The sequence below is a fragment of the Bos indicus x Bos taurus genome, chromosome 18 (assembly GCF_003369695.1).
Source record: "Bos indicus x Bos taurus breed Angus x Brahman F1 hybrid chromosome 18, Bos_hybrid_MaternalHap_v2.0, whole genome shotgun sequence".
In the NCBI taxonomy this organism is placed as follows: Eukaryota; Metazoa; Chordata; class Mammalia; order Artiodactyla; family Bovidae; genus Bos; species Bos indicus x Bos taurus.
The window spans coordinates 4,860,622-4,881,616 of NC_040093.1; the positions used below are offsets into that span (position 1 = coordinate 4,860,622).

General features: G+C 43.3%; 2 protein-coding genes across 4 annotated transcripts; both read right to left on the minus strand.

Annotated features, from left to right (window-relative positions):
• Positions 1-10,606: 10,606 nt before the first annotated feature.
• LOC113876042 (cationic amino acid transporter 3-like) lies at positions 10,607-13,809 on the minus strand. The gene is made up of 7 exons (XM_027514849.1): positions 13,673-13,809; positions 13,355-13,494; positions 12,599-12,701; positions 12,218-12,414; positions 11,850-12,016; positions 11,472-11,580; positions 10,607-11,306 (listed from the first exon to the last, which is right to left on the minus strand). Exons 1-7 carry the CDS (start codon positions 13,789-13,791, stop codon positions 11,212-11,214), a joined length of 930 nt encoding a protein of 309 aa, XP_027370650.1. The 5' UTR covers positions 13,792-13,809; the 3' UTR covers positions 10,607-11,211.
• On the minus strand, positions 13,804-20,465 carry LOC113876043 (cationic amino acid transporter 3-like). Of its 3 annotated transcripts, XM_027514853.1 has the most exons (6): positions 20,292-20,464; positions 16,522-16,921; positions 15,809-15,967; positions 14,572-14,749; positions 14,260-14,371; positions 13,804-13,895 (listed from the first exon to the last, which is right to left on the minus strand). In XM_027514853.1, the coding sequence occupies exons 2-6, from the start codon at positions 16,742-16,744 to the stop codon at positions 13,857-13,859; spliced, it is 711 nt and encodes a 236-aa protein (XP_027370654.1). In that variant the 5' UTR covers positions 16,745-16,921; positions 20,292-20,464; the 3' UTR covers positions 13,804-13,856. The 3 variants fall into 3 exon arrangements, with proteins under 3 accessions (XP_027370654.1, XP_027370653.1, XP_027370651.1); XM_027514852.1 differs by lacking the exon at positions 13,804-13,895 and having other exon boundaries at positions 14,107-14,371; positions 16,522-16,918; positions 20,292-20,465; XM_027514850.1 differs by lacking the exon at positions 13,804-13,895 and having other exon boundaries at positions 14,107-14,371; positions 20,292-20,465.
• Positions 20,466-20,995: the final 530 nt, after the last annotated feature.

A 20,995-nucleotide genomic window follows, 5' to 3' on the forward strand; every position in this document is an offset into this window, starting at 1 on the left:
GCAAGAGAGTTTCAGAAAAGCATCTATTTCTGCTTTATTGACTATGCCAAAGCCTTTGACTTTGTGCATCACAATAAACTGTGGGAAATACTGAAAGAGATGGGAGTACCAGACCACCTGACCTGCCTCTTGAGAAATCTGTATGCAGGTCAGGAAGCAACAGTTAGAACTGGACATGGAACAACAGACTGGTTCCAAATAGGAAAACGAGTACATCAAGGCTGTATATTGTCACCCTGCTTAACTTTAACTTCTATGCAGAATACATCATGAGAAACGCTGGACTGGAAGAAACACAAGCTGGAATCAAGATTGCCGGGAGAAATATCAGTAACCTCAGATATGCAGATGACACCATCCTTATGGCAGAAAGTGAAGAGGAACGAAAACGCCTCTTGATGAAAGTGAAAGTGGTGAGTGAAAAAGTTGGCTTAAAGCTGTACATTCAGAAAACAAAGATCATGGCATCTGGTCCCATCGCTTCATTGGAAATAGATGGGGAAACAGTGGAAACAGTGTCAGACTTTTTTTTTTTTTTTTGCTCCAAAATCACTACGGATGGTGACTGCAGCCATGAAATTAAAAGACGCTTACTCATTGGAAGGAAAGTTATGACCAACCTAGATAGCATATTCAAAAGCAGAGACATTATTTTGCCAACAAAGGTCCGTCTAGTCAAGGCTATGGTTTTTCCTGTGGTCATGTATGGATGTGAGAATTGGAATGAGAAGAAGGCTAAGCGCCGAAGAATTGATGCTTTTGAACTGTGGTATTGGAGAAGACTCTTGAGAGTCCCTTGGACTGCAAGGAGATCCAACCAGTCCATTCTGGAGATCAGCCCTGGGGTTTCTTTGGAAGGAATGATGCTAAAGCTGAAACTCCAGTAGTTTGGCCACCTCATGCGAAGAGTTGACTCATTGGAAAAGACTCTGATGCTGGGAGGGATTGGGGGCAGGAGGGGAAGGGGACGACAGAGGATGAGATGGCTGGATGGCATCACTGACTCGAAGGACGTGAGTCTGAGTGAACTCCGGGAGTTGGTGATGGACAGGGAGGCCTGGCGTGCTGCAATTCATGGGGTCACAGAATCGGACATGACTGAGCGACTAAACTGAACTGATACTGTGTTATTGGTACCTACCACATTGGCTTAACCATGCTTTGGTCAATAAGCACTTGGGTTGCTTTCATGTCTTAGTTACTGTGAATAATGGTGCTGTGAACACGAGTGTACACGTCTCTCCCCAAATGTGATTTCAACTCTTCTGGGCTTATCCTCGGAGGTAGAATTGCAGGATCATATGTTTCTAAGATATTTTATATTCTGTGATGGAGAAAATGTTCACATACTGAGATATGGGGAAGTCAGTTTGGCTTGTCTGTGGTTCAGCCTGAACTTTGTGTAAACAAAGACAGCCTATCAGACCCTCAAAGCACATCTGCTTTAACCTTGAGGTAAAGAAAACTTTTCGAAATATTAAAAGCAGAAAGGGAAAAACAACAAATAACACACAAGGGGATTCCCATAAGGATAACAGCTGATCTTTCAATAGAAACTCTTCAGGCCAGAAAGGAATGGCAGGACATACTTAAACTGATGAAAGAGAAAAACATACAACCCATATGACTATCCAGCAAGGATCTCCTCAAATATGAAGGAGAAATCAAAAGCTTAACAGACAAGCAAAAGCTGAGAAATTCAGCACCAGCAAATCAGCTCTTCAACAAATGCTAAAGGATCTTCTCTAGACAGGAAACACAAAAAGGGTGTATAAACTAGAACCCAAAACAACAAAGCAAATGACAACAGGATCATACTTACCAATAATTACCTTAAATGTAAATGTGTTGAATGCCTCCAACCAAAAGACAAAGACTGGCTGAATGAATACAAAAACAGGACCCCTATATCTGCTGTCTACAAGAGACCCACCTCAGAACAAGGGACACATGCACACAGAAAGTGAATGGCTGGAAAAAGATATTTCACACAAATGGAGACCAAAAAAAGAAAAAAGCAGGAGTAGCAATACTCATATCAAATAAAATAGACTTTAAAACAAAGGCTGTGAAAAGAGTCAAAGAAGGACATTACATAATGATCAAAGGGTCAATCCAAGAAGAAGATATAACAATTAAAAAGGTACATACATCCAACATAGCAGCACCGCAATATGTAAGGCAAATGCTAACAAGTAGGAAAGGGAAAATTAACAGTAATACAATAATAGTGGGAGACTTTAATATCCCACTCACACCTATGGATAGATCAATTGAACAGAAAATTAGCAAGGAAACACATACTTTAAATGATACAATGGACCAATTAGACCTAATTTATATCTATAGGACATTTCACCACAAAACAATGAATTTCATCCTTTTCTCAAGTGCACACGGAACCTTCTCAAGGATAGATCACATCCTGGGCCATAAATATAGCCTTGGTAAATTCAAAAAAAATGAAATCATTCCAAGCATTTTTTCTGTTCACAATGCAGTAAGACAACAGGAAAAAACAAAACTGTTAAAAATACAAACATATGGAGGCTAAACAACATGCTTCTGAAGAACCAACAAATCACAGAAGAAATAAAAAAAATAAATCAAAATATGCATAGAAAAGAATGATAATGAAAACACAACAACCCAAAACCTATGGAACTTAGTGCTAAGGAGAATGTTCATAACAATACAAGCTTACCTCAGGAAACAAGAGAAAAGTCAAATAAATAACCTAGCTCTACACCTAAAGCAACTAGAAAAGGAAGGAACGAAGAACACCAGGGTTAGTAGAAGGAAAGAAATCTTAAAAATTAGGGCAGAAAGAAATGAAAAAGAAACAAAGGAGATCATAGCCAAAATCAACACAGCTAAAAGCTGCTTCTTTGAGAAGATAAATAAAATAGACAAACCATTAGCCATATTCATCAAGAAACAAAGGGAGAGGAATCAAATCAACACAATTAGAAATGAAAATGGAGAAATCACAGCAGACAACACAGAAATACGAAAGATCATAAGAGACTACTATCAGCAACTATATGCCAATAAAACGGACAGCTTGGAAGAAATGGGGAAATTCTTAGAAAAGTATAACTTTCCAAAACTGAACCAGGAAGAAATAGAAAATCTTAACAGACCCATCAGCACAGAAATCGAAACTGTAATCAGAAATCTTCCAGCAAACAAAAGCCTAGGACCAGATGGCTTCACAGCTGAATTATACCAAAAATTTAAAGAAGAGCTAAAACTTATCCTACTCAAACTCTTCCAGAAAATTGAAGAGGAAGGTAAACTCCCAAACTCATTCTAACAGGCCACCATCACCCTAATATCAAAACCAGGCAAAGATGCCACAAAAAAAGAAAACTACAGCCCAATATCACTGATGAACATCGATGCAAAAATCCTTAACGAAATTCAGCAAACAGAATCCAACAACATATTAAAAAGATCATACATCATGACCAAGTGGGCTTTATCCCAAGGATGCAAGTATTCTTTAATATCCACAAATCAATCAATGTGATACACCAAGTTAACAAATTAAAAGATAAAAACCATATGATTATCTCAATAGATATAGAGAAAGCCTTTGATAAATTTCAACACCCATTTATGATAAGAATCCTCCAGAAAGCAGGAGTAGAAGGAACATACCTCAACATAATAAAAGCCATATATTATAAACCCACAGCAAACATTATCCTCAATGGGGGAAAAAATTGAAAGCATTTCCCCAAGAGTCAGGAACAAGACAAGTGCCCATTCTCACCACTACTATTCAACATAGTTTTGGAAGTTTTAGCCACAGCAATCAGAGAAGAAAAAGAAATAAAAGGAATCCAGATTGGAAAAGAAGAAGTAAAACTCTCACTGTTTGCAGATGACATGATCCTCTACATAGAAAACCCTAAAGACTCCACCAGAAAATTACTAGAGCTAATCAATGACTATAGTAAAGTTGCAGGATATAAAATTAACACACAGAAATCCCTTGTATTCCTATACACTAACAATGAGAAAACAGAAAGAGAAATTAAGGGAACAATTCCATTCACCATTGCAACGAAAAGAATAAAATACTTAGGAATAAGTCTACCTAAAGAAAGAAAAGACCTATATATAGAAAACTATAAAGCACTGATGAAAGAAATCAAAGAGGACACAAATAGATGGAGAAATATACCATGTTCGTGGATTGGAAGAATCAATATACTGAAAATGAGTATACTACCCAAAGCAATCTACACATTCAATGCAATCCCTATCAAGCTACCAATGGTGTTTTTCAGAGACCTAGAACAAATGATTTCACAATTTGTATGGAAATACAAAAAAACTTCGAATAGCCAAAGCAATCTTGTGAAAGAAGAATGGAACAGGAGGAATTGACCTGCCTGACTTCAGACTATACTACAAAGCTACAGTCATCAAGACAGTATGGTACTGGCACAAAGACAGAAATATAAATCAATGGAACAAAATAGAAAGCCCAGAAATAAGTCGACACACCTATGGACACCTTATCTTTAACAAAGGAGGCAAGAATATACAATGGAGAAAAGACGATCTCTTTAACAAGTGGTGCTGGGAAAACTGATTAACCACTTGTAAAAGAATGAAATTAGAACACTTTCTAACACCATACACAAAAATAAACTCAAAATGGATTAAAGATCTAAACGTAAGACAAGAAACTATAAAGCTCCTAGAGGAAAACATAGGCAAAACACTCTCTGACATAAATCACAGCAGGATCCTCTATGACTCACCTCCCAGAGTAATGGAAATAAAAGCAAAAATAAACAAAGGGGACCTAATTAAACTGAAAAGCTTTTGCACAACGAAGGAAACCATAAGCAAGGTGAAAAGACAGCCTTCAGAATGGGAGAAAAGAATAGCAAACAAAGTAACTGACAAAGAATAAACCTCAAAAATATACATGCAGCTCAATTCCAGAAAAATAAACGACCCAATCAAAAAATGGGTCAAAGAACTAAACACACATTTCTCCAAAGAAGACATACAGATGGATAACAAACACAAGAAAAGATGCTCAACATCACTCATTATCAGAGAAATGCAAATCAAAACCACAGTGAGGTACCATCTCACACCGGCCTGAATGGCTGCTATCAAAAAGTCTACAAACAGGAAATGCTAGAGAGGGTTCAGAGAAAAGGGAATCCTATTACACTGTTGGTGGGAATGCAAACTAGTACAGCCACTATGGAGAACAGTGTGGAGATTACTTAAAACACTGGAAATAAAACTGCGATACGAACCAGCAGTCCCACTGCTGGGCATACACACCACGGAAACCAGAATTGAAAGAGACACGTGTACCCCAATTCATTGCAGCATTGTTTATAATAGCCAGGACATGGAAGCAAGCTAGATGTCCATCGGCAGATGAATGGATGTGAAAGCTATGGTACATATACATAATGGAATATTACTTGGCCATTAAAAGAGTGCATTTGAATTAGTTCTAATGAGGTGGATGAAATTGGAGCCTATTATACAGAGTGAAGTAAGTCAGAAAGAAAAACACCAATATAGTATACTAACACATATATATGGAATTTAGGAAGATGGTAACGATGACCCTATATGCAAGACAGCAAAAGAGACACAGATGTAAAGAACAGTCGTTTGGACTCTGTGGGAGAAAGTGAGGGTGGGATGATTTGAAAGAATAGCATTGAAACGTGTATATTATCATATGTGAAGTGGATCACCAGTCCAGGTTTGATGAATGAGACAGGGTGTTCAGGGCTGGTGCACTGGGATGACCCTGGGGGATGGGATGGGGAGGGAGGCGGGAGGGGGCTTCTGGATGGGGAACACATTTGCGTCCGAGGCTGATTCATGTCAATGTTTGGCAAAAACCACTACAATACCGTAAAGTAATTAGCCTCCAATTAAAATAATTAAATTAATTTAAAAAACAAGAAAGTCTATTTTGAAGATAAGGATGAGCAACTGTCTTCTTACAGGTCCATGCCCTGGAAGGTAAAGTTCCCTTCCTAGACACAAGGGTCCTGTCGTCTCACTGTCTGTGCACTAGTTTGTCTCTTAAAACCTTGAAGGAGAGCACCTTGTCATGCGTGGTGTTTGTTCTTTGGTCAGACAAGGTATAAGACAGTATTGAAAAAGGTGCTTCAAGAAAGCAGTTCCTCAGAGTTATCTGAGCATTTGTCTCTAGAGTATAATCCTCAATTTAGCTCAAACAAAATGTTTCCCTATTCCCATTACAGATTGTTTATTGATTATTTCTTTGGCTGCTTAAATTTTTGATCACCAAGGACCCTGCAAAGTAGGGGCTGTGAAACTGGGGGTCCCACTCAGACCCTGCTCCCTCCCAGTCCTCTTACACTTCTCAACTCCCCACAGTCTGCACATGACCTGAGACACTCCAGTGTAGGGGGACCCCAAGCCCAGCTGGACCCCAACCAGGAGGAGAGGAATTTAACATCTGATATTAATTCAAGCAGCACAGCATTGAATAAGCATCGCACTTGTGTTCAGCCTTGCACAAAGGGGTGGAAGAGGGTAAATGGGAAGGTGTCCTCCTTGTCTTCTTCTTCAAGGAGTTCTGTTTGCTGAGCACACAGGCAAGGAGGGAAACGGGATGTAAGAGGTAAGGAGCTCCAGTCTTCAGGAAGGAAAACCAGGGAGCGGGAAGTGGAGTGGTGAAGGGAGTGGTGTGGGGTATTGGTGAAGGGTTGACTAGATTCTGAAATCTATCAAGTAACCCCTAAGATAAGACCCTGGACACAGACCATCAAAACAGGACTTAAATGTAGTAGTTGACTCTTACACTAACTTCTTTATTTTTTTATTGTACAAAAAAGATCTTCATGACCAAGATAATCATGATGGTGTGATCACTCACCTAGAGCCAGACATCCTGGAATGTGAAGTCAAGTGGGCCTTAGAAAGCATCACTATGAACAAAGCTAGTGGAGGTGATGGAATTCCAGTTGAGCTATTTCAAATCCTGAAAGATGATGCTGTGAAAGTGTTGCACTCAATATGCCAGCAAATTTGGAAAACTCAGCAGTGGCCTCAGGCCTGGAAAAGGTCAGTTTTCATTCGAATCCCAAAGAATGCTAAACTACCGCACAATTGCACTCATCTCACACACTAGTAAAGTAATGCTCAAAATTCTTCAAGCCAGGCTTCAGCAATACGTGAACTGTGAACTTCCAGATGTTCAAGCTGGTTTTAGAAAAGGCAGAGGAACCAGAGATCAAATTGGCGACATCCACTGGATCATGGAAAAAGCAAGATAGTTCCAGAAAAGCATATACTTCTGCTTTATTGACTATGACAAAGCCTTTGACTGTGTGGATCACAATAAACTGTAGAAAATTCTTCAAGAGATGGGAATACCAGACCACCTGACCTGCCTCTTGAGAAATCTGTATGCAGGTCAGGAAGCAACAGTTAGAACTGGACATGGAACAACAGACTGGTTCCAAATATGAAAAGGAGTTCATCAAGGCTGTATATTGTCACCCTGTTTATTTAACTTATATGCAGAGTACATCATGAGAAATGCTGGGCTGGAAGAAGCACAAGCTGGAATCAAGATTGCCGGGAGAAATATCAATAACCTCAGATATGCAGATGACACCATCCTTATGGCAGAAAGTGAAGAGGAACTAAAAAGCCTCTTGACGAAAGTGAAAGAGGAGAGTGAGAAAGTTGGCTTAAAGCTCAATATTCAGAAAACAAAGGTTATGGCATCTGGTCCCATCATTTCATGGGAAATAGATGGGGAAACAGTGAAAACACTGGCTGACTTTATTTTGGGGGGGCTCCAAAATCACTGCAGATGGTGATTACAGCCATGAAATTAAAAGACGTTTACTCTTGGAAGGAAAGTTATGACCAACCTAGATAGCATATTCAAAAGCAGAGACATTATGCCAGGGTCCAGCCCCGGTGGATCCAGGGAATTCGAAGCCAGGACGGCGTCGGTGAGGATCAGGAAACAATTGCTTAATTAAACGTTAATTAAGGATATAAAGAGTGGTTAAATAAGGAGAGCTCAGTGAGGAAATTCAGTGGAGAAAAGAGGCTGAATAATTCAGCCAGAAGGTGAGAGAAAGAACGACATGGGGAGACCAAGTTTCCGTGAACAAGGCCCACACTTTATTTTCCAAAGTAGTTTTTATATCTTAAGTTATGCATAGAGGATAATGGGGGAAGGGGTAGAGTCATGCAGTAAGCCAGGCTTTCTTCCTGCAAACTTATCATATGCAAAAGTTTAGGTGATTTGCATCATCTTCTGGCCCAGAGGCCTGTTAACATTTTAAGACCCTTTCTTCAGAAAACTTATTTTTCTCTAAAAGTGATTAGTCAAGCGCCACCCTCCAAAAGCATTAGATAAAGTTGCATTCCTATAGGGCAAAGGTGTGGTGGGCTATAACAAGAAAAAGAATTAACTCAAGGGTCCAAGGTTACAAACATTAAAGCTACTACTTACACCAATTATACTGATCAATACACTGCCAGGGACACAGCAGGTAAGGGATATGGAGACTTAGCAGCAAACATTGGCCCAACCAGTGAAAAACCCTTCACCAATACAATTTCTAATCAATCTTTTAACTGCTCAAAGGAATCTGTATTCAGACAGTTTAGAACATCTCATGCCTCTCACAGCTGGGAGGCTCTGAGCAATCACATGTGGCCAGAAAAACCTATTCAGGCAGGCTAGAGGACTTCCAAAGGAGTTTGTACTATTACACCCAGGAACTTTATTAACTGGAGCTGTAAGTTAACTCTTTTTTTCAGAGAGAGGTAGTGGGGGACAGCCCCCCGTAAAGTCAGAGGTGTAGGTGAGAGCACAAAGCAGAAAGTAGGCAGACTCTGGTTTTGGGGGTAGATGCTCGAGAATTTCCAGGGGGACTCCTGAGGCTCGATCCCACCTTTGCGTATACCAAGCCTCCTTCCTCATGACCTTTGCCACGGGCGGAGCTCCTGCTCCCGGCAACATTACTTTGCCAATAAAGGTCCATCTAGTTAAGGCTACGGTTTTTCCAGTGGTCATGTATGGATGAGAGAGTTGGACTGTGAAGAAGGCTGAGCGCCGAAGAATTGATGCTTTTGAACTGTGGTGTTGGAGAAGACTCTTGAGAGTCCCTTGGACTGCAAGGAGATCCAACCAGTCCATTCTGAAGGAGATCAGTCCTGGGTGTTCTTTGGGAGGACTGATGCTGAAGCTGAAACTCCAATACTTCGGCCACCTTGTGTGAAGAGTTGACTGGAAAAGACTTCACTGGAAAGAGTTCACTGGAAAAGACTCTGATGTGGGGAGGAATTGGGGGCAGGAGGAGAAGGGGACGACGAGGATGAGATGGCTGGATGGCATCACTAACTCGATGGACGTGAGTTTGGGTGAACTCCGGGAGTTGATGATGGACAGGGAGGCCTGGCATGCTGCAGTTCATGGGGTCACAAAGAGTCGGACACGACTGAGCGACTGAACAGAACTGAACTTCCTTTGGCATGTGGGTTACCCGACCAGGGATGGAACCTGTCTGTTCATCATCCCCTCTCCCTACCATCCCTACCCACAGTCTCCAGAGAAGTCCCTGGCTGATGAAGTTTTCAGTTGAAATGTGAATCTATCCCTATGTCTGCTATGAGCTCATAGTTGATCTAAAGACGTGATTAATTCTGATTCAAATTTTCTTCAGGACTACTTTATGGGCAGTGTTGTGTATTGCCTCTTACAGCACATTGGGTATAATGTGAGAGTCAATAAGGTTATTCCACGTCAGTAAGGAAGAATGATAACCAGGTGGTGTCAACCTGTTCTATCAAAGTTTTACCCAAAAGATTCAGTCTCCGTTAATTACATCTTAAGCCTGTAATTCATTCAGGCTTTCACTTGAAAGGTAGTGATTTTCCAAATTCTATTCATCTTCCTCCATTTATTCATAGGTTCATCTAATAACTTGTATTTGGTTTCTTGACATCCATCCTCCCTTCACTCTACTTCAGTTGTTCATTCCCACAAACAATCCTCTATTTCATTCTTACCAGATTCTTGAACATCCATAATCTTGATTTTGAGCATTTTGTTCTGTAGCAACATCTTTTTGTCTTGTCTCTCCAAGATAACTTCTTACCTTTTAGTTACAGTTTGGTTGCACTCTTTTTTTCCATTACACTAAAAGTTACTAACTTTTCTTACACTAAAAATTATCTTTTAGTTATTCTTTTAACTTCTTACCTTTTAGTTACACCCATCAGTAACCATTTATCAACCAGCAATTACCTATGACTCCATTTCCCCACTCCCCAATGCAGGAGTTTTGGTTTGGTTGTTGTTTTTAATTAAGAAGTTTTCTTCATCAGCTCAACTGTGTTACTCTGAGTCTGAGATAGAAAGCTAACGGGTCGCTAAGAGTCGGACACGACTGAGCGACTTCACTTTCACTTTTCACTTTCATACATTGGAGAAGGAAATGGCAACCCACTCCAGTGTTCTTGCCTGGAGAATCCCAGGGACGGGGAGCCTGGTAGGCTGCCGTCTTATGGGGTCGCACAGAGTCGGACACAACTGAAGCGACTTAGCAGCAGCAGCAGCACACTGCCTCAGTAAAGCTTGGAGAAAATAAAAATATAATCATTTCTCATTTTATGGTGAAATAATCCACTTTATCTATATTATTTCTCTTTTTCTCAGAGTCTACTTGGATAGTAATACAGCTACCCTGACTTCCTTGTGTGACTATTTGCACGTTTACTTCCAGTTTGTTTGTGTCCTAATGTTTAAACTGTAAATCTTGACAAAATACTTAGTTACCTGTGTTTCCTTCCTAAATGGCAGTCTCTGTGTTCCTGCTGGAAAGAGGCACAAGAAGTTGTTTCTCACATGTCTGGTTAATATTTTATTTCTTCCTCTGGTTACTGGCTACCCTGTGGTAATTTTGTTGTGAAAATTCATTTTGCTGCACACTTAGGAAGCATGCACTTTTAAGTATGTCTATTATGCTTTTAAAAGTTTGCTTTAAAAGTATACAACATCCACTGGCAATAAATACAGAGCTATAAATGCATCCCATGTTCACACTCCACAGAGGCTCAAAGTGCCCCTTAAACCAGAAGATACCTCCAGGGTTTGGAGGGATTCCACACAGCATCAATTTCCTTGAGTTAGGCAGATTCAGCACTGGGGATGTTTTAATCCAGAGTCTGGAGGGTGGAGGCTGGTGGCTGTTCATGTTTGTTCCTTGCCAGTCTGTGTTGGATCTCATATCCTAAGTATATGACAGATCCTAGTAGGAAAATGAGACAATGAATAGGAAAAGTAAGTGCTCTCTTCACCAACAAATGCCCAGTAGGCTTCCTGTTATGGCATCTGACAGTTTTGGGGAGGGCTTCTAGGAAGAGGATTGGATTCGGTCACTCAAGAAGACTCTTCACCCTAAAAAGCCTCTTACCAATCGCCATCCAGATGCCAAATAAGATCCAGGTCCCAGAAGTTATCTGCATCATAAAGTAAATGTTCACAAAGATGCTCACCAGTGGGAGGACAGGCAGAGCAGGAACCTGTGGGCAGAGTCAGTTCATTCCTGAACACAGCCCAGACGTCTGAAAGGGAGACCTGCCCCATGGTGTGGGAAGACTCCAGGCTTATTCAGGCTGTGTGTTCAGTGCCTGCCCAGACTGGGTCTGTAAAGCAGCGAGTGTGGATCCAGGAAGGGTTCATTGGTTTTAGCAACTCTCTTTATTTCCAGGTCCAACAAAGAAGTTTAAAGCTCAATCACCCAGGCTTCATTCACTCAAGGTGGACACTTTGGACACAAAAGGCCACCTACCCTGAATGTAAGAGGACTGGGGTCCTGGGGCTGCCTCCAGATGATGACTGTCACCCCAGTGATGAGCAGCAGCAGCAGCACAGCCACTGTTGTGAGCACAGGGTCTCCAGAGAACACACGTGTGGGCCACTGGGCCAAAATCAGGCTCAGGATGCTCAGCAGGAGAACTGCAAGGGTCAAGGAGGAGGAGAACAGGCTGGACCCAGAAGACAAAGATGTCAGGACCTTGGGTCACACCCCTCCCCAGGCTGCCCACCTCAGGAAGGGCCATTGTATCTCCAAGACCCCTTCTCAACTGCCAAAGACACAGAATCCCAACCTATCTTGTCAATTTCAGAATATGACCAAAGAGAAATCCCACTGCTCACCAAGCAGAGAGGCACATCCATAGACAATCTGCCCAGATATCTGGGTGGGGGTGGTGCTGGTAGGGAACCACAGACTCTTTAGAATCACTAAGGGTCCTGCTTCAGGTACAGGTTCTGAAAGACTTGCTTCATGACCAGAAATCTCATTTCCCTCCTCTGTTTCCTCCCTCTTGCTTAAAATCTGGTCTGGTTGGTACCTGAAGGAGAGATATCAGGGCAGTATTCACAGCAGGCCCTACCCTAACATCAGACAGTATAATCTACCTCTTTCTTGCCTTAAGCCTAGTGAGACATATAGAAGGCAGCAAGAAGGCAGAAGAGGATCACCTTCCCATCAACCCCAAGAGTCCAAGGCTCTCAGCCAAGGTTAGTGGGTCTCACCTGAGGACAAGTATGAAAACAGCCACAAGAGTGTAAGCAGGCAGGATCCCGGCTGACATGAGTTTCACCAGATCGAGGATCCTGAGGAGTGATGCCATGAGCCCTAAAATGAGGGTTAGGGGAGGGAGTGAAAATTCCCTTGAAACATTCATGTTAAAGAAATTGGTCAAAGAATGATCCATTGATGGATGAATGGATAAAGAAGCTGTGGAATATACATATACAGTGGAATACTATTCAGTCATAAAAAGGAACACATTTGAGTCAGTTCTAATGAGGAGGATGAACCTAGAGCCTATTATTCAGAGTGAAGTAAGTTATAAAGAGAAGAACAAACATCATATATTAATGCATATATATGGACTCGAGAAAGATGGTACTGATGAACCTATTCACAGGGCAGCCATGGAGATGCAGACATGGAAAACAGACTGACGGACAAGGGCAGGAGAGAAGGAGAGGGTGAAATGAATGGAGGGTAGCATGGAAGCATATACACTAATGTATGCAAATTTGACAGCCAATGGAAATTTTCTGTATGACTCAGGGAGCTCAAAACGGGGCTCTGTAATAACCTAGAGGGGTGAGAGGTGGGAGGGAGACTCAGGAGGGAAGGTTCATAGATATACTTATGGCTGGTTCATGTTGATGTATGACAGATATCAAATCAATTTTGTAAAGCAATCATCAATCATTAAAAATAAATACATAGAATTATTTTTTTAAAAAAGTAAAGAAAAGGTTTCCTTTATTCACCTGTAAGAGTTCCAGAAGCCAAGATGGCCATGATGGGGGTGCCAGTATGGGTGTGGATCTGGGCAAGAGCTCGGAAAAGGAGCCCGTCAGCTGCCATTGTGCAGGTCAACTGAAACATGAAGAACATGGCACATAGGAAGCTGGAAGAGAAGATAGAAAATGTGAGAGGGTGTGCAGAAGCAGGAGAGACCAGGGCGCCCTCGGTTCCCAGTCTACATGGCTCCTGTCTACATGGTATCCTTCATTTTGTCTCTCAATCCCAGGGGCTGGGGTACCTGAGCATCTGACAGTAGATGGGGAGAAAACCAGGACGCTCACCTGTATAAAACAGTACACAGTAAGACAACAGCCATGACATATCCAGCCGGGTCCCATCCGACCTGGAGAAAAGCCTGCGGCAAGGGGCTGTAGGGGTATATCAGGTAGTAGGGCACCATGAGGGTGAGCGCCGCGGAGACCCCAGAGTACGCCAGGCAGCCGATGAAGATGGAGACCACCAAGCTCAAGGAGATGGAACGCTGAGGATTTGGGGCTTCCTTCCCTGCAGGACAGGAGCAAGTACTGGGTCAGGAAAGATACTGGAATGAAAGCAGAAAATCCCCTTTCCTCTCGCAAGTCCGAAAGCAGGCTTTTGTTGTTTAGTTACTCAGTCATGTACGACTCTTTGCAGCCTCATGGACTGCAGCGTGCCAGGCTTCCCTGTCCTTCACTAGCTCCCTGAGTTTCCTCAAACTCATGTCCATTGAGTCGGTGAAGTCATCCAACCATCTCATCCTCTGTGGTCCCCTTCTCCTATGTCCTCAATCTTTCCCAGTATCAGGGTCTTACCTTTTACCAACCCCTATGCCCAGGGGCAGCCCAACCAGTGCCCACACCCCTGATGGGACACACAGTGACCATGTTACCGTCAGTGACAATGCCATGAACACCAAAATAGAAGGTGAAAAGTATAGCTGCTCCTTGGACAATCCCTTCAAGCCAAAGGGCACAAACCCTCCAGAACCCAGAGGGCCCAACCTATGGTAAAAGAAGGAAAGAGGAAGAACGTGCATGAGGTGTGTTAAGCCATCTCTACTGGGCTCCTCCCTTCATATCACAAGTCCTGGGCTCCAGGACCCCCATCACCTGTATCCACCAGCCCAGATATCTTTAGTCCCCACCGTGTTCCCAGCTCTGCACCAACACCACCCATGTATTACCCAGAGGACCCTCCTGACCTAAAGGTGCTGCTGGATCCAGATGTGTTTGATCTGTAGTCCTGTTCTGTGAGCTGCCAGTTGTGCAGGTCTCCCTTAATGAAGCCAGAGAGGATCATGAAGATTGGAATAAAAAGGTTCAAGCCTGTGGACACTTTGATAATCAGGGTTGTCACACGAGCTCCCAGAACCAGTAGTCCTGTGGGAAAGATGGAATATGAGACATCCAAGGTAATTAAACCCATAGACACAGAAAGCAGGCCAGTGGTTGCCAGGGCTTGAGGGTGGTGGGGGTGTGGTGGATGGGTGGATAATGACCGTTTGGTGGGTACAGGGTTTCCTTTTGGGGAGATGAACATGTTTGGAACTAGATGGAGATGATGGTCGTCACACTGTGAAGGGACTAAGTCCCTCTGGACTCTACACTTTAAGGGTCTTCCCTGGTGACTCAGCAGTAAAAAGCCTGCCCGAAATACAGAAGAAGAAGATGCATGTTCAATTCCTGGATCAGGAAGATCCCCTGGAGGAGGGCATGACAACCCACTCCAGTATTCTTGCCTGGAGAAGCCCATGGACAGAGGAACCTGATGGGCTACAGTCCATGGGGTCACCAGGAGTCGCACATAACTGAAATGACTGAGCACCCATGCAGACACAAGCACTTTAAGATGGCTAATTTCTTACTGTACCAGTCACCTCACAACACACGTCTGTCAAATCATCACTCTGTACACCTTAAACATAGACAATGTTGTAGGTCAATTATATCTCAATAAAACTGAAAGACAATAAATCAGTTTTATGCTATGAGAATAGCCTCTAAATTAAAAAAAAAATCTGGTCTCAACACAGAGGAAGAACTTTGTCATTCTAAATAAATGATTCTGAGCTGGGGTGATTTTGTCACTCAAGAGATGTTTGACAATGTCTGGAGACATTCTGATGATCACAATTTAGCACCAGTATCTAGGGAGTAAGGCTGGGGATGCAACTCAACATTCAACTATGATTTATAAAACAAAAACAAAACCCTACAGTGTGAAGTTCAGGACAGCCCTCAAGACCAAAAGATGAAGCATCACCAAGTGTCAAGGGTGCCAGGGTGGGAAAGCAATGGTCTGTGTGCCTTGCCGCCCTTACTCATAACTCTGGTCCTTCTTTCCAGTCCTAATTTTACCTTCTGCCACCCCACAACTTTCCAACACCAGTTCCCCCTCCAAACCCCACTCTTCCCATCCTATGTCTGACCCCTTCTCACCAGTCATCAGCAGCACCAGGCCCAGGGCAATGAAGTCTGGGTATGAGGCCAGGAAAGAGGGCATGTGTGGAGAGAAAGTTCTCTCTAACGCCTTAGAGATGTGGTTCCCAATGAGGCTGTCAAAGGCGTAACTCCAAGCCCTGGTCACACAGGAAGCAGCTGCAGTGGCAGAAGGGAGATTAATGGACAATAATTAAACCCCTACAATGCACCCTGGGATGTACTTAGGGCGGAAACAGACAAAATACTCATCCTCAAATAGTTTCTTTTCATGGGATTGGGGAGAGAAGAATAGATGATGCAAAAATAGGTCAACTATTTAATGTTAGGAAAAGATCAAAGTTATGCAAGAAAAGAACACTTTTCTTGGAAGTGGGACCAGGAGGGCTGAGAGATGAGGACTGACATTTTAAATCAAGTGGTAAAGGAAAATCCCATGAAGGCAACAGCTGAGCAGAGACTTCCATACGGTGAGGGGAGGAGACTGTGGGAACTGCCTCCCTCTCACCCACCCCCGACAGTGCCCTTTCCTCTGGGTTCTCGGCCCATGTTTAAAGAAAGCAGGCTAGCTCAGTACAGTGAAGCTGTGGGGCTTTCTGGAGCTTCCTTCTACAAGCTGCATAACAAAGTGTTTATGAACGAGTGAAGATCCCAGTTACCCTCCTAGTTTCCTGATCTTAAGCCCCACATCATCCCCCTTCCCATCATCTCACCAGCCACTAAATACAGTAAGATGTTCCAGCCAATGATGAAGGCGCATGGTTTTCCCATGGCGATGACACTGTAAAGATACACAGAACCGGAGCGTGGTACATAGGACCAAAATTCGGCATAGCAGAGTGCAGACAACACAGAAGACAGGGCAACCACCAAAAAGCAGATGACGATCGCTGGTCCAGCGACGAGCAGGGTTATGACACCAATCAGGACGTACATGCCAGCCCCCAGAGTTCTGCACACACCCACGATCACCAGGTCGAGGATGCTCGGAGGAGCTCTGCGACTCTCAGACTCCTCCCGGGGCTCCAGTGGCCACTTGCGGACCAGCCCCTGACGAAACTGGCGAACATACTGACGCAGTATCCTAGACGGAGTTGAAGAGGTTAAGATCTGCTGAGAAAAACAACATACAAAGCCGTCAAGAATGTCCATCCTTCCTTGGCCCTGGGAGTCCAGTTCCACGGAGCAATGGAGTGATGAGGGGTAGGTGGTATAAGGACAGAATGGGCAAGTTCTCATCTCTGTGCTTTGGTTTTCCAAACATAAATCAGGCATTTAATATGTTTCAAAGTTACTGGAAGGGTTGCTTGAATAGAACTGAGGGGGAGTGGTTTTATCTCCCCTAAATGTGTTCTTTTGACATGTGGGCTGTATTAAGCTAAAGATGATTAAGACCCAGCAGACTCAGGAGAAGCTCCTTGCCTCTCCCTTAACTGCTCAAAATAATGTAGATTGTACTGCCTATGCCAGGAAGAGAGCTATCACCGGAGAGAACTTCTAATTTCAGGAAAACATACCTGCCTGGAGGAGCAAACATTTGTTCATCAGGCACTTGCTCTTCCCATCCTCCTGTGGGTTGTCTTCCTCCTCCTTGAAGCCCCAGATCCCTACCCGCTTCTCCTTAGCCCAGGGGAGTGTATAAGCCTTAAATGCCTGAGTCTCAAGAGTCTTTTGAGGGGCTCCTGTAAATGTATTAATCTGTCTTATGTCAACTTAGTTATTTACACCAGCCAAGAAACCTAGAGAGAAAAGTTTTCCACCCCTACAGAAGCAAAAGCCTCTAACACAGTGCCAGGTACACAGTAGATGCTTAATTGGTATAAGTTTAATGGACAGAGTGGGTTCCTCTGGTGGCTCAGATGGTCAAGAATCTGCCTGTAATGCAGGAGACCTGGGCTCAACCCCTGGGTTGGGAAGATCCCCTGGAGGAGGGAATGGAAACCCACTCCAGTATTCTTACCTGGAGAATCCCATTGACAGAAGAGCCTGGAGAGGTACTGTCCAAGGGGTCACAAAGAGTTGGACACGAGTGAGTGATTAACACACATGCACACACAGAGAATTGGACCGGGGAGACTGGAGGGCTACAGTCCGTGGGGTTGCAGAGTCGGACATGACTGAAGTGACTTAGCATGCTCAATGTACACTGGCACAATTGGATAAGAATGCTTGTTTCTGAATTGAAATCAACCAGATCAGCTGGTTCAAATCCAGCTCTGCTCTGTATTAGCTTGTGTGACTTTGCACAAGCTTTGCACCACTCATTATCCTCTTTTCTTCTACAGAACTGGGGAAAATGTGTTATTATTATTATAATTTTCCCCTCCCTTCCTTTATAAGTGTGCCATGACTCTCTGAGTAATCCGAGATCTCAGACTCCATACATTGCTTTGTCAAGGATGCTGAAACCTGGCAGATTTATACCTCACTGCCTGCAGTGTGAAAAGAAATTAGAACTCTGAGTCTGTGCAGAAGGAGACGGAATTTGTAGGAGGTGTAGCCCAGCTCAGTTAAAGCATCAAACCACACTGGCCTCCTGTCTTGCTGAACCTGCTCACAGCACCAGTTGTCTCACTGTATCTCACTGTGCACACTCTTTGCTGAACCCAGAGTAAGCAAGGCAGGAGCAGGAAAGCTGGAAGAAGACTCAAGGAGCCGGTGGAACTGCAGACGTGTTTATTCTCTCCTGGCTGATGCAGCAGCCATAACATCATGTAACATAGCCCTAATGTGGACATAACACAGCCATAACACAACCCCACCTCCAGGGCTTTCCAGGGGGAGCTTATCTATATACTTACAGAACAAAAGCCACTGGTGGCCAATCGAGTACCTTGTGACAGGCATGTGCAGTGCTATAAGTAATCTCGGCTGTTACATAATCATTATTTACAAAACATGGGGCAAGAGCGAGAGGGCTTGGGGTGAGAGAGACTGACTGCGCCATCTTGGCTAATTTGCTCTTTCCCTACAACTCCCAAGTGCCTAGAGGGAAGTGGGGACTAACCTTCATTCTGAATCAGAAATGACAGGACTCTGTTTTGCTGCTCCTTTGGGGTTTGAAATGTCTCCTCACTACACTGCTCTGTAGGACTAGGCTGACCCAGTGACCACCAGTTATTGTGAGGGGGGGTCTCTGCCTAAGGGTATTCAAAAGTCCAATGTAACATTTTGGTTGAGAGCAAGTATTCAAAAATCCAGGGAACTAGGATTAGAATCTTGGCTTCCCCGCCACCACTGTACCTCTGCACAAGTCATTTACTTCTCTGGACCTCTGTTTTCTTCTTTGTCAAATGCCACTGGTGAGCCCTTGGGAAGTGTTAGTAGGAATGCAAAATGGTGCAGTTGCTATGGATAAAGTACGATAGTTCCTCAAAACACTAACGATGGATTTACCATGTGATTCAGTAATTCCATATCTGGGTGTACATGCACAAAAAAATGGAAAATAGAGTCTCAAAAAGATATTTGCACACTCATGTTTACAGCAGCATTATTCACAGTAGATAAAAGTTGGAAGCAACCCAAATGTTCATCCATGAAGGAATGGATAAACACAATTGTGGTCTATGTATACAGTGGAATATTATTCAGCCTTTAAAAGGCAGGAATTGCTGACTCATGCAACAACATGGAGGACCCTTGAGGACATTATGCTAAGCGACATAAGCCATTCACCAATATACAAATAATGTATGATTTCATTTCTGTGAAATCAAAGGAGGAGTTAAAGCCATGGAGACAAATGCAGAATAGTGGTTGGCCAGGGCCTGGGGTGAAGGCAAATTAGGAAGTTATTGTTAAATGAAGGCACCGTTTTCAAATGTTTTAGAGATTGGCTACATAAAAATGTAGATATACTTAACATTATTCAACTCCATACGTATTAAGTTGGCCAAATTTACACTATATGTATTTTACCATCATTTAAAAAATTGCTGCCCATGATAAATAACAACCAGCTTCACACAGTTACCGGGTGCAGCAAACCCCAAAATGACTGAATATGTCACCATGCCTTCATCTCCACATTTACCAAAATCTGTGGATGTCCAAGTCCCTTACAGTTGCCCCAAAGTCAACAGAACAAAAACCCATAGATTCAAAGGGCCAGCAGTATGCAGGAGACTGAAATCAGTGGTCCACATCATAAGCCCTATACAAGGGTTGTGGTTGTGTAGTGTGCCTAGTCGCTCATTCATATCCAACTCTTTGCATAATTAATCTCGAATATTATTTGAACATGAGTAAAAATTGTCTTAGAGCCTCAGAGCACTGATCCATCCCCCCTACCTTTCCTTACACACATACACACATGCACGCACACACACACAGTGCAGACACTTTCATCTAGGAAATGGGTCTCTCTACCCTCAGGCTGGAGCCAGGCTGACCCCCTGCACCCTGGGATTGCAGAGGTCTCTTTGGGAGGACATGAACTCAGCACCCAGTCTCCTACAGAAGAGGGTAACCCGAGACTTACTGGATCCTTGGAGCAGAGCCTGGAGCACTGGGTCAGTCAGGGAGGCTGAGGGTAAGCCGTGCGGGGCTGGAGCTGAGACATCTCCAAGAACTGAAGTGGGGAGTCCTGAGCACAGAAGACGGTCCTCATCCCTGGGTTGTTGGGGTGGAGATGGGGCTGGGCGGGCGGGGAGCATCTGCAGTGTTGCTATCAGCCCTGACTCCTCTGTGGTTACCCTCAGGGGGAGGTTCTGAGAGGTTTGTGTGTGTGTGGGTGTGGTAAAATACCCATAACATAAAATTGATCATTATAGCCATCTTTAGGTTTCCAGTTCAGCTGTGTTAAATACCTTCAAATTTTGTGCATGCAGACTCCAGGACTTTTTTCATCTGGCAAAACTTCAACTCTGTACCCATCAACAATTCCCCCTTCTTCTTTCCCAGTTCCTGACATTCACCATTCTACTTTCTTTTTCTGAGTCTGACCACCCTAGGTACCTCGTTTAGGTGGAATGATGTAACACGTGTCCTTTCCTATCAGGTTTATATCACTTAGTAGAATATCCACTAGGTTATTCTCTGTCATAGCATGTGTTAGAATTCCCTTTCTTTTTAACACTGAAGAATATTCTCTTGTGGGTGTATACCACATTTGGCTTATCCATTTCTTGGTCAATGGGCATTTGGCTTGCTTTCATGTTTTCGTTATTGTGAATAATGCTGCAA

Bases quoted from the DNA above. Each gene is read 5' to 3' on its own strand.
- LOC113876043 (XM_027514852.1), bottom strand. From the start codon at position 16,744: ATGTACGTCCTGATTGGTGTCATAACCCTGCTCGTCGCTGGACCAGCG. The intron at 15,968-16,521 runs GTGAGATGATGG...CTGCCACTGCAG, and splicing joins CTTACTGTATTTAGTGGCTG to CTGCTTCCTGTGTGACCAGG. The intron at 14,372-14,571 runs GTCAGGAGGGTC...CTTTTACCATAG, and splicing joins GGATCCAGCAGCACCTTTAG to GTTGGGCCCTCTGGGTTCTG.
- LOC113876042 (XM_027514849.1), bottom strand. From the start codon at position 13,791: ATGGTGCCCTACTACCTGATATACCCCTACAGCCCCTTGCCGCAGGCT. The intron at 12,415-12,598 runs GTGAGACCCACT...TCTCTCCTTCAG, and splicing joins GTTTTCATACTTGTCCTCAG to GTACCAACCAGACCAGATTT. The intron at 11,581-11,849 runs GTAGGTGGCCTT...CTCTGCCCACAG, and splicing joins CCAGTCCTCTTACATTCAGG to GTTCCTGCTCTGCCTGTCCT.